The 13,551-nt window shown below is 45.9% G+C and overlaps 1 protein-coding gene across 1 annotated transcript in view; it reads right to left on the bottom strand.

Annotated features, from left to right (window-relative positions):
- The window catches only part of LOC138294266 (lectin-like), a 54,573-nt gene that overhangs the window by 26,469 nt on the left and 14,553 nt on the right, over positions 1–13,551 (bottom strand). Inside the window, exon 2 of the mRNA XM_069233380.1 lies at positions 4,630–4,720. Within this exon, the coding sequence (XP_069089481.1) occupies positions 4,630–4,693 (64 nt within the window). The 5' untranslated portion in view covers positions 4,694–4,720. The remainder of the gene's footprint in view (positions 1–4,629; positions 4,721–13,551) is intronic.

Raw genomic sequence — 13,551 nt, 5'->3', positions numbered from 1 at the left:
CCTGCACTGCTGTGGACTCTTGTCTACTCTGCACTGCTGAGGGCTCTTGTCTACCCTGCACTGCTGAGGGCTCCTGTCTACCCTGCACTGCTGAGGGTCTTCTCTACCCTCTGACATACTGATGGTGAAAAGCCAGATCAATAGGCATTTAAGGCTGGACTGTTGATACTTTGATATTTACCTACAAATAAGAATTTTGTTCCATGGAATCTCACAGGTTAACATAGCAGGTAAGAGTTTTCGCACCAAAGACCCCGTCCTGCAAACCCCAGGTACAGATTTGTGCTGTTTGAATCCTCATTAGGCAAAATGGGAGAAATGATATCTTGCTTTGCTAACTGCAATTTGCTAATTTTATGACTATGCCTCATGGTTGTGGGAAAGAAACATGTTTCTGTTGTCATGAGGCTTATCTGTTTATTATGAAAGGTGATGGTGAATTCGTTAGACCTGACACATTAATTGTGAGAAGCGTATGTTAAAGACAATAGGCATTTAAGGGTGGATTGTTATTGTTGCCTACAGAAAGGTGTTTTGTTACATGAAGTGACGCAGATTACCGTCCGAGGAAACGACTTTGATGTTGTTCATGGCCTCTGACAACCCTTTAGGAGGAAGACAATTTGCACTGTAATAAATCTGGATAGAATCTCTTCTTAGCTTTCAGCCAGGATCTTGTAATTAAACAAATCCTTAAATAATACATTAATCCATATGTAGAAATATAAAGAAAAATATATCCATATATATACATAGTGGGTGTTTGGGTCCACTTTGTTCGGAGATTGGTCTGTCCGAGAGTCATTTACACTCTGCTTCCATCCATGACTGCGTACTGAAAGGGGTTATGCTTCCGTCATTGGCTCCTTTGATCTGTGAATGTTGGCATTTTCCGACCACATATATTTACATCCACTAGAAAATGAGTGAGCTTCAGTGTCAGGGCAGGTTTCTCAGTCATTTACTTTTGAATTTTCACCTTCTATAGTTCCACTTTCATTTCTTTGCTTCTTGACTTCTTGACTTTTTAACTTTCTATTTTATTGTTTCTTAAGAGGATACTACAGCCCTCCAGGCAGAGCTTATGGGTCACTTGCCAATCATTTTACATGCACCGCCTTCCACATGTCCACTTCCTCCAAGCAAAAGGTCATTATGGCTTTGTCTTGTCTATAGTGAATCACTGTTTTACCATTCCAAGATGGCCAACAAGTTGGTTTTAAATGTGGCAGCCATACTTGAACTATAAAACTACAATAGTCTATTTACAATACTTCTGCACGATGGACACCCACTTCTATGTTTAGTTTTCTTATTTCAAGCATGTGCCACCAGTGTTTAGAAGGCAACATGTTTTCTTTTTTGTACTTGAGTTATTTAAATTTATCTTATAAATATTATTGAGTTTGTGTGTGTTGCATTGTGGTTGTGTCACAGTGTGAATGCAATAATGAGTCAATGGATGGATGAATGGATGCTTGAGTGCCAAAATAAGTGACAACTTGCATGAATGATCTCTTCTTCACCAATCAGTGACTCAAAAGGCACTTTCATTCATTAACCAGACGTATTGGCATTGGCAATGCTTGTTGCCTTTTGCAAAGTTTCTCAGTTCCCCTCACTTTTGTGTGTTGTTAGTTTTCTTGTGGATTCTAATATAACATTCCCTCTAATCGATGTTCACCCAAGTCGACATTTTCTGCAGGATTCTTCGTTTCTGTTTACAGTTGTTAGGGTGACACAAAACGATCTACTGTTTTCCTTGGGCACGTTTTGATTGGTGCATGTCGTTGATCTTCCCGCCTCCTGCTCTTTTGCATGTTCTATACAGGATCCATAGTTTCTCAATTGATCATTGAAAGAGCAGAGCAAGGGAAGTGAGAGGTTGGTTAGCCCCCATCCCAGAGCTCCCTCTCGAGACGACTGGTTCACCATCCGGATACACTGAATAAATAACACTGTCTCTTGATTCGGGCTCTTCATCAATGCTAGTGCTGGTGGAAGTGTCCGCAGCTTTTGATTCTGTGTCTCACATCGGGTTGTTTCAAAGGCTGCTTGAGATAGGGATCCAAGGGACAGCTCTGAAGTGGTTCCAAGAATATTTAGGAAATAGAACCTAAACTATCTCTCTTGGCTCATTCAAGTCTCGCATCATGCTGATTGACGAGGGGGATCCGCAGGGCTCATGTTTAAGCCCTACTTTATTTAACATATATGTGACTCCCTTGCCAAGATTGTTATATCCTTTGGATTTGAAATACTATCTTGTGCTGATGACACCCAGTTCGTCATCTCTTTTGATGAAAGCTTGGATAAAGGTAAAGAACGATCCTCCAAGGGGATGAAAGCGATCTCAGGATGGGCGACAACTATTCTTTACAGCTAAATGCAGAGAAAACAGAGATCGTGCTGTTTGTAAGGCCAACCACTCTGGTTTGCTAAATATTGGGCTCCACGACTGGGGACCGCTCCCACTCCCACTCCCAGGCAGGTAGTCAAGACTTTTTCAGGGAAAATTGATCAATCGTTTATAAAAGAACAGGTTCTTTCTACCATTGGTATCGGCTTCTATACAAAGCGCCTGTTGAAGAAAGCATTTCCTTCCCTTTCTCCCTCTTAGCCATAAAAACGTTAGTTGAGGCACTAATAATCAACAGACTAGATTATGGAAATGCATTACTTGCTTCTGCAAATGAAACTCTATTGTGCAAATTACAAGTGGTACAAACTAGTTCAGCACAGCTCGTCTGCAATCTCCTTTCTGGCCCTCCTTCCACGCCACGTCTCAGAGCTCTACCCTGGCAGCCCGTTGGGCAAAGAATTACTTTTCAAATTTGTGGCCTTATATACAACTTCTTGATGGGCAAAGGTCCCAACTATTTAAATTAGAGGATCAGGAGCTTCTGCCAGGATCGTAGGATCTATGGACAAAGCAGAATTTGACTGTCAGGGTGCAGAAGCAGATATTTTTCTTACTTGGCCCCTGCGTAGTGGAATAACTCACCTTTGTGTTTCCATACGTGTGCTGACCATATCAAACTCAGGAAAGTGCTGAATGCAGTTTACTTCTTTACAATTCACTAATGGGGGCACTTTTATTTTGGTGCCTGGGCCTATTTTCTCTCTCAGTCTGACACTGACTTTACCAATGCATCCTGCTATAAAGAACCTGACCTTTTATGGATGGAAGGTTTAGATGAGGCTGGTATCCTTAAATGCATGTCTAAACGTCACCCTCTGCAAGGGGGAGAGTCTGAGGTTCCTCAAGTCTCTTTGCTAGCCAGCCTGGTAGGAAGTTTCAGCCTGACTCCTGAGGATGCCTCTCGGGCAGCCCCAGTGGATCGTCTGTGGATACTGACCTTCATCGCTTCCTCGCTTGCATGCTGATCTGATCCTTTCACCTCGTGCAGGATTGACTTCTTCCAATACTTATAAATCCTTGATCAAGGATTCCAGACAGTGGTCAAGATTAGCGCATGAAGGAATTGACTTAATCTAGATTTGTTTCCGGTCAGAGGTAGCGTTTGATGGGCTCCGTTCATCAGCCCTTGCAGCTGGTGCAGAAGATTGGAAGGGTGACAGTGTTCACGAAGCCCCATTCATGGAACTTCCATTGGTTCTAAGCCGTCTGGTCATCACCTGGACAACATGGTGCAAAAGCCTTTAAAGATCAGAAAACATTCCCCGGACACCCCTGAGCTCATCTGTTGTGGAACAAGACCAAAGCTTCTTGTCTGAGTGGATGTTCAGATTTGTTCCTGGAAAGATGATCATCTTTTAGCCCTAAAAGAAGTACACATCAGCAGCTTACACAACTAATTTGCTGATTCCCTGAATAGTGTTTTCCCTCCTCTCAGAACTTTTGTCTTTCTCAGGAGATTTTCCTAGCCACATGGAGGAAGTTTCACAATCATACACCTTTGCATGGTCCATGCCTGGAGTTATAACTATGTTAGTGCTTGAGTAGCTACTCAGGGGCTGGTTATGAGGAAGTGAGGTTTTATAGAGGGTTTTTCTATAATTTTATGTGGTAGAAAGAGCCTGTCAGTGAGGGGCAGACACTCAAAACAATGACCAAACCAAAGAACTCTAAAACCGGCCCAAAATCTACAGCAGAACTAAGGGCCTCATTTAGAGGCCCCTGCACCACCGGAGCGGCAGTTTTAGCGTCTTGCTGTGGCCATTTCCACGCAACACCTATTGCTTTTTACACTGCCTCAGATTTACAAGAATTTGTAAGTCTGAGGCAGTGTAAAAAATGGACACCTTCCTGCACATAAACAATCATTCCCTGCACCGCAGGCACCCGTGCACTGTGGTGCAATAATGCCTGCGTTGGCTCTAGGCAGATAATTTAGCGCTGGCACAGGGGCGAACACAGGGATGCACCATATTCTTGTATACACAGCGCATACCTGAGTTCTGGAAATAACACAGCTCAGCGCTGAAAAATTGCTTGTGGCGCTGAACTGTGCCATTTCCTAGTAAATGAGGCTCTAAATACTTGCAGAAGCCCAGGCTTGTATAATATATTCACAATAGCAAAATGTTGGTTGAACCAGTGTGGTGGGTGCACAATGACGTGTCACAGATCACCTCGGAGGGGAGTGGGACACTGTTTTTACTTACCCCAACCCTCACTTGCGAAGAGGGTGATACAGAACAGCAGAGCCCTGGACCGTGCACCGTCCATCCTCCTGGACTCTTCCTCCTTCTGGGTCTGTGAGAATGTGTGAAAGAAACACTTCATGAGTCGTTGTATTAGTGGGACTCACTCTGTAACTCAATATCAAGTGTCACCCAATATGTGGTTGTTTCAGTTCAGTTTCACATTTCCTCAAGATACCCAACCTACCAAGGCCAAACCTTAGAGAAGATAGGGTGTGTAATTGTTTTCAGCATTAGCCATAACAAATACATTTGTAAAATAATACAAAGCACATCAAAAAGGAAGATTAAAGAAGTACAAAGTTAAAAACGTTGGGAAAGCATACTACAAGGCAGCCTACAAAAACATGCACACTTTTACAATTTCATGTATAATGATAACACATTGAAATAGAAACCCGTTGGCAGACGAGGGCTTAACAAAGCTGCCCCCAATCTCGATCCGACTTCCATCTCCTCACCAGGGACCAGACTGCCCATTGGTGGCAAGACACTGACTCGCGTCTGATCTATGACAAGGCGTGAGTGCATTATTGCAGGTTGTAATTGAAATGAGTTCAAAGGAGCACCAGCCACCTGCGGACCAGGTACCTAGATTTAGTCCACAACACTGAAAGTGATACAAGGTGACACCACACAATCTCACAGTCACAAAGTGCATTAATAGATGGAATCGATGAAAATTAGGACAAATACACTCTAGTGGGAAACCACCCCACAACAGCAAAATTCAAGATATAAAGTGCAACGCGCCTCTGGGGACACCAGATTACCATACTAGGGGGGGCTCTGTATCTAACTCACCCATACATTTGGTCGACAGATAGCTGCATGAAGTGTGTATACTTTCAACTCGTGCTCAGGAAAGTGGTCTTAACTTTGGAAAGTGGTTAGTCCAGAGGGAACTAAACCCCAATTCATTCAAAGTTTGTTTATTATAAAGTGCCCATGCATTGGTAGAGAGTGTTATACGAGTGATCACTGCTGTAGCGCCTTGAAATAAGTCCTTCCATGAGGATATCTTGACAGTCACAGACAATTCAACAAAGAAGCCAGAGCAGTAACATCAGATATGGAGCGAATACCAGTCAAGGGAGTTCCAGTCCCAAGCTTGAGCAATTTTCTTAAAAGGTAATTCTCTACTACATGCAGCTGTTTACAACTGTTGTATCCTCACAGTTCAGCGCCTTAAGTTGCAGCTGTCCATGCTCTCCATTTATAGACTTCTAAAATTATACTCAAGGAACTACCTCCCCACATTGCTTTGGTAAGCCAAAGGATGGCGCTTGAGGGTCAGGGTAAGACACAAGCAAACCCCAAATCAACCTGTGCTCACCCTCTGTATCGTGGCACAGAGCAGTCATGCCTTAATTTAGAGGCATTGTGTAAACTATTTGTGCAACACTTCAAACAGTAAAACAGTGAAAACACCACAGAAAATGATCCCACACCATGTTAGTACAATAGAACCTACATTATTAAATAAAACAAGGACTAAACAATAAAAATCCAATCAAGAGAACTTGAGTTATACATTTTTAAAGAACAAACTGTGAGATAGTGCTTAAAAGCAGAAGTGCCAACCGGGGATACCTGGTCCTGTCGGAGCGGGACAAAGTCACAAGTTTAGGCTGACTGCACTGCAGTGCGGGCAAGCTACATGGGCCCAGTTAGGCTTGCTGAATCAAGTACCCTAAACCCTGGCTGGGGTGCTTTGCATGGATCCGAGGCAAAGATGCGTCGAGCAGTCAAGGCGATGCATCTGTTCCGAGATGTGATGAGGTTGCGGTGCAAGATCCTGTTGTGTTGACGTCAAGGGTTTTTTAAGTGAGACTTGCAATGTGAAAGCTGGTGACAGGGATTTGTTGGGCAGCTGAGGTGATGTGTCAATTCCAATGAGCAATAGGGCTGCGAGGCAGAGCTTCGGAGTTGTCATTGAGGCTGCGGTCAACGAGAGACGCAGGAACCTGCTCTGGAGGGCGTCATGTAGCGGAGGTTCTGAAGACAATGCGTCAAATCCAAGATCAAGGATAGAGAGGTGATGTGAATCTTTGCGCTGGGTCCAACCCAGGCAACAGTGGTGATGCGCTGGTTCTGCTCGGAGATGCACCGCTCAGCAGAGGGGAAGCAACAGTCACTCTGGGTTCAAGATATACAGGTCCAGTTCTTCTCAACCAGGCAAGAGGGCAGCAGACAGTGGTCAGCACAGCAAAGCAGGAGTCCAGCAAACCAGCAGATTGGCAGTCCTTCAGCAGTGCAGCAATCCTCTTTCCCTGGCAGAATATCCACAGGTCCAGAAGTGTATTGAAGTGGTGGTGTCTGAAGTCCTGTATTTTTCCTTTGGTGTCATAGCTCTGGAAGGTTGGAGAACCTTCTAGACATTGACTTTGAAGTCCAAGGAATTACCTTCCATCCCTGCCTTAACTCCAATCTTGTTGGAGTGACAATACAGGGATGTTAGACCCTTTGTTTGTGGACAGAACACATCTTATTGAAGTGTAAGTGAGGCTGGGCCCAGCTACTCCCTCCCATCCTGCCTTAGGTTGTCCATCAAGCCACACCTAAGCTCCCATTGTGTATGGCTGTCTAGGAGGAATACACAAAATTAGAAAAAGTGACATTTCCAGACTCGTAAGTTAAAGTTAAAATCCGACTTCACCACAAGTTAGGACTTTAAATTGTGATTCCAGAGACACCAAACTTGAAGGAAACATCTCTTCCTATCTAGGAGTTACATTAATAAAATGTAATAAGACAACTTGAATATTATCCTATGGGAGAGATAGGCCTTGCAGTAATGAAAAACACATTTTCACTACCAGGACATGTAAAATTTTACAATACTTGTGCACCTCACAATTTGGGAAATCCAGGGCTTACCATACAGGTGACTTAGGTGTATAAAAAATGGAAGTTTTGGACCTGGCAACAGGTTTTTTAAAACTTCAGTACAGTCTCCAATGGCAGGCATGAGACATGTTTATAGTGCTACGTAAGTGGGTGGGACAATCAGTGGTGCAGGCCCACTACTAGCCTTTAATTTACAGGCCTTGGGCACATGTAGTGGCACTTTATTAATACATTAAGGGCCATATTTATGAAAATGTGGCGCATCTGAACTGACTTTTTCTGCACCCCCCCACGGGCACCTAACGAGACTATGGTTGTGCTGTATTTATATTGTGGTGCACCATGGCGGTCATTAGCACAATAGCGTCAACATTTTTGATGTTATTGTGGTGCTTTGCTACACCAGTGTCAAGAAATTTGACACTATTGTAGCAAAGGGCAAGGAGGTCCATAGGTTTCTATGGGTGCATCATTTAACGCCTGCTCTGAGTACTAGCAGTGCCGTGCAGGACCCCTAGGGAGCCTAGACCTTTAAGGGATGTTCTCTTGGGTCCGGGTGCCTTTTTCCTCTCACAAGGTCCTAACTTGTATTAAACAGGGAGGTGGTGGGATGAGGTGAGACGGGGATGGGTGGGGAGTCAGGGAAATGGTTGATTTGACTATTAGTTCTAAGGTGATGTTCACCAAAGAGACAGCTTGGCAATGTGAGCCGAAGCTTGTTTGTGTGAATGGGGCGTGTTTGTTCCAGAGTCGGGTACCAAGGGAGCACAGTGAATGACCCCCCACCTCACTCCATGAGTTTACTTTTCACATGAAGAAACTAGAAGAGCAATTTAGAGCTGGAAGCAGAGACCTCACAGCGCTATAGGGAGTAAAACGAGGTCAAGAGGAGACTTCTGAGTTTGATAAAACATTCTATGCATAAGGCAGAGAGTATAAAAAATGAGTCCTTGCGTTACGGGAAGGTAGTGGAGCCTAATTCAAGACTGAGTGCCTCTGTCACATTTGCACAGTACACAAACTAAATGAATTGCTAAATTATTTGCAGATTCAAGAATGCTGAGCCAGGTGAACCTAAATAAAGCTTATTACAACAGCCCATCTTAGACAAAATGGAGGCAGAGACCTCAGGCCATGAGGTGGGTCAGGAAGGTGAGACAAGGCGAGGTCTGTCTTAGTACCATTAATGGCAAAACACTTGAGGAAGAAAAAACATTGGTGTGGGCCCCAGAAATGGATCCTGGTTCACCATTGTAATATTCTGGGCCCTAGGCCTCTGTTGGAAAGTGGTTTATCAGTAGGTGCAGGTAGGTACCTCCAACTAGTAACAAAACCACATTACAAGTAAGGTCCAGTCAAGGTCCCAGTAAATTAACCCTTGCTCCACCCTTGGTAGCTTGGCTGACCAGCAGTCAGGCTTAACCTAGGATACAGGTGGTAAAGAATTTAGGGGCCGATTTATGAAAAGTGGAGCTGCACCTAGTACAGCGCCATTTTTCTTGCACCCCTTAGCGCCCCCCCAATGCCACCATGGTGCGCCGTATTTAAAATACGGCGCACCATGGCGGTAGTTAGGGTTACTAGCGTCATAATTTATGATGTTAGTCCAGCGCTTTGCAGGATTAGTGTAAACAATTATGACGCTAATCCTACAAAACACGCAGAGGCCCATTGTAACCAATGGGAGACCCTTCATAACGCCTGCACTTGGCAGGTGTTAAAAAATGCAGATAAAAATGCAGCAAACGAATCTCATGGATTTCTTGCCAATTTTACGCCCCCCCCTTGAGCAGGAACACCCCCTTTGCATACATTATAAGTGGTGCAGGCATAAGGTGGCCGGAGGGGTTACAAAGTGGCGCAATGCATGCATTGCACCACTTTGTAGATATGGTGCAGCATTTTTCTCCTTCCAATGCCAAATTAGTGTAAAAGAAATTACGATAATGTGGCATTGGAATGGCGCAAGGCCAGCATAAATCTGGCCGTTAATTTCAGCAAAACAGTAATTAGGTAAGAAATAACACATAAAAAAATTCCAACACCAATTTATAAAAATTGAGGTTATTTGTTTCTTTAAAATTATACCAAAATAACACATGTCCAATCCCGGGAACAGGAGATATGCATTTCTAAAGATTAAGGCCCTCATTACAACCCTGGCGGTCGGTGGAGAAGCGGCGGTCTTACCGCCAACAGGCTGGCGGTAAAAAATTTGGAATTATGACCATGGCGGTCACCGCCATGGTCATCCGCCACTTTTCCGATCCGACCGCCAGGGCGGAGACTGCCGCTGGGCTGGAGACCTGGGTCTCCAGCCCGGCGGTCGTCACAATACCGCTGGCGGTATCATGACCCGGCTGACCGCCATGGATTTCATGGGGTTTGGAACCGCCATGAAATCCATGGCGGTGAGCACTATCAATGCCAGGGAATTCATTCCCTGGCACTGATAGGGGTCTCCCCCCACACCCACCCCGAGTCCTTCCCCTACACCCCCCACCACCCCTGCCAACCCCGAAGGTGGCAGGACCCCCCTCCCACCTCTACCCCCAACATTACATTACACATTCACACCCGACACGCACGCAGGCACCACCAACACACATACCCGCACACACACCAACATACATGCCAACAGCCACACACACAGTCATACGCACACACCCACATTCAGACATACACGCACACATCCAGACATACAGACAGACAGACACACACTCATTTCCAAACACACAACACCCCCGCATGCATACACGCACTCACACACCCCCTCTACATACGCACACCCCCATGCACGCACACAACACCCCCCACCCCTCTCCCCTAACGGACGATCAACTTACCTGGTCCGCTGATCCTCTGGGACGGGGCGGGATCCATGGGGGCTGCTCCGCCACCACCACACCGTCAACAGAACACCTCCACGCCGAATCACGTTCTGTGATTCGGTGGGCGGTGTTCTGTTGACATGGCGGTGGAGGTGGAACAACCTCCACTTCTCCGCCGCCCGCCAGTCTGGCTGCTGGCGGCTCTCTGTCCGAAAAAGGATGGAAGGCTGCCAGCAGTCATAATACGCCGAGCCGAAAACCGCCACCACTGGCGGTCTTCAGCTCGGCGGTCCGCCGAGGTCGAAATGACCCCCCAAATGTAAACGTGTTTTCTAGTGGCAAAAACTGAAAAGTGCCAACCACGCTATCTGTTCGCATCTGACCGAGGCAAAGTCAAAGTTTAAGGCCGACCGTGATGGAGTGCAAGTCCGCTGCACTGAGCGGTAGGCCTCGGTCAAAATTTTACCTTTGCCCGTTCTCACTTTTTTGGTCCTTTTTCTCTCAACGTCAAGCAACTCTCCTCTGCAGGCTGGTTCGACGACGGTGGCTTTCTTCAGGGCAAGGCCTTGGTGGTTCCTGAGGTCTTGGTTCTAGGTGTCCACGAAGAAGCGCTCCGGAGCTTCAGTGAGACAGACCTGAAATTCAGGTTGAGTCGTGGTTTGATGTCACCAGCTTGCCTCTTGACAACGGGTTAGTCAATTTATGGAGCTTTTCACAAAAGTTCTCAAAATGATTCCAAACTTCTAGAGCTTTGCACAGAAGGTCCTTTAGGGGTCTTGAATGGTACACAACAATAGCCAAGGTTCTAGAAGCTCTGAGTTGCACCTTGGAGAATTGGGACTACAATTCTCACAATGCACCTGGTCAAATCCTTAAAAGTCCACTGGACGTTGGTCAGCTGGGCTGTTCTGGCAGGAGCTGATACAGCTGACTCTTGGCTCCTTTGTTCCTGTTGCTTACAGAGAGACCACTCCTTAATCCATTTAAGCAGCAAAGTCCCCTTTTGTGAAGCTGTGAGTGTGCAGCAGGTGCAGTCCTTATGAGTGCAGTCCTTCTTGGTGCAGACCGGGGGTTCAGCAGGTTAGTCTTTCTTCTTATTATTATTTACAGACAGGGATTTAAGTTGCTGGGCAGCTCTCCATATGTATTCAGGTTTGTGGGCTGACAAGCAGGGGTTCACCCGTGACAAGTGGGATACAGGATGCCACCCTCTGTGATGACAAGTTCCTTAGAAGTGCAGCATATTTTCATCCCAGAAAGCAATGTTCCACAAACGTCCTCTCTCCTGGAGGTTCAGGTGTGGCTAAGCCCACACACAGGTGTGGCTCCCACAGGTGTGTCTCGCTTTCCCTTATGCTCCCCTTGCAGCCCCTCTCCTAGCTCAATTACAGGGGCTCCCATGTGACTGGGTGTGCAGGAAACGGGGATGGGCCTGAGTCTTGCCCTATCTGTCCCTCTCCCTTTGAATACCAGTTTGGCTACTGAGCCCCCTTACTGGCCTGGCATGTGCAGATCTACTCCCACCAGATGTCTTCTTTGCCTCAGCCCAGGCCACTTCACATCTCATCAGAGCAGCTTGGCTCATCCTGTCAAAAGCTGACCAATCAGAAGAGAATGCTACATGGCTGATTTTAGGTAACTTTAGGAAAATAGTTCTAAAACTACTTTCCTGCAATAGGTATAATAAATCTAACCTTGACAAGTTGCTGGACGTATTATAACTATTATTTTGACACTATCAATGACCGTACTAGCTCATTTCTGTCAGAAATGAGACTTAATAAAAGTTTAATACGACCTTCCTATGTTAGCCTATGGAGCTAGCAGTGCTATGATGGTGAAAAAAAGACATTTGCAGTTTGTCACTCACTAGGGCAAATAAAACATCTTTTATAATGTCTCTGCTTATTATTTCAATGCATTGGGGCACCTGAGGTAGACCTTAGCGGTGACTTATATGTAAAAATAAGGCAGTTTAAGACTTTGGAAGTACAGGGCTGGCTTTTAAAATGACAGCAGGCAACACACCAGTGCACACGTAACTCCATTAAATCTACTGGGCCTCTGAAACCTACATGCCCTGCCATATACTAGGGACGTACAGGCCGGTTGTCAGAACCAATCATTACTATGCCTAATTACCATGCACCCTGTACACAGAGCACTGGCTCTTGGCCTGGTTAGCAGAGTCCAGGGCACAGTCAGAATCAGAAAACACCAGTATCAGTCACAAATGGGGCAAAAAGTGGGGGGACACTGCTAAAAGATCTGCTTTCCTAACAACCTGCATGCTGGGAAATAAATAATGACACAGACACAGGGCAGTATAGTATGGCAAACTGACCCCAGAATCGAGCCCCCGATTTCTTTTAGTGGCAGGCGTCACTTCACTTGTGATACCTATGTTGGATGGGAGTAGGGTGGGTGTAAACAGCAGCCGTCAAGGAGTGGCTGGGAGACAGCTATGTGCCAGAAGACGTGTACGTGTCCAGCAGGACACTAAAACCATCACGCCTGAAGATGCAACTTTAGGTAGGGGAGGGAGGGATGTCCGCGGATTGGGACCACCCACAGTAGTGTCTCAGATTTAGCACCCCTGAGCTTTCCTCAGTGACGCCCCCTGCTGGGCTCTCTGATAACCTGTGTGGGCCACTCATGGATGTAACTGCTGCCTAGTCGAGTCCAGGTATAAGAGGGTGTCCCTGGGGAAGAAACGGCCAGGAAGCCAAAAGATCTGATTAGTGTAATTAACAGAAGGAAGTCAATATTAAATAACTCAGAGAAAGGCAAGCACCCCCGATGCCCCCGCATTACATGCTGTGATGCAGGGGCTGGTGAGGATGGACAGCGACATATTGAGTGCAGAAAGAAACAAGGAGATCCATTCATCCAAGGACTTAACACCAATTTGATGAAGACGATGTAACAAGATGGGATGGTCTATGTCGTCAAAGACTGAAAAGAGGTCCAACAGAACCAAAGCTGCAGCCACCTGCATACCAAAGGGACCTGATTTCAAGTCCAGAACAAGAGCTGCCTCAGTGGTGCGAGTATGCAGCCAGGATGTTATGGACTTGCCCCCCAAAAGATAACCCCCTTGACATACCGGCTGTAGAGACCCACAGACCTGCCGCTCTTCTCCCAGCCTGGGTAAGGTTACAGACCTCCTCCTATCTGAACAAAACTCCAGCTTTCTAGATAG

This window comes from Pleurodeles waltl, chromosome 4_2 (genome assembly GCF_031143425.1).
Source record: "Pleurodeles waltl isolate 20211129_DDA chromosome 4_2, aPleWal1.hap1.20221129, whole genome shotgun sequence".
Lineage (NCBI taxonomy): Eukaryota > Metazoa > Chordata > Amphibia > Caudata > Salamandridae > Pleurodeles > Pleurodeles waltl.
The sequence above is the reverse complement of the archived record's forward strand: the minus strand, read 5'-3'. Positions and strand labels throughout refer to the sequence as shown.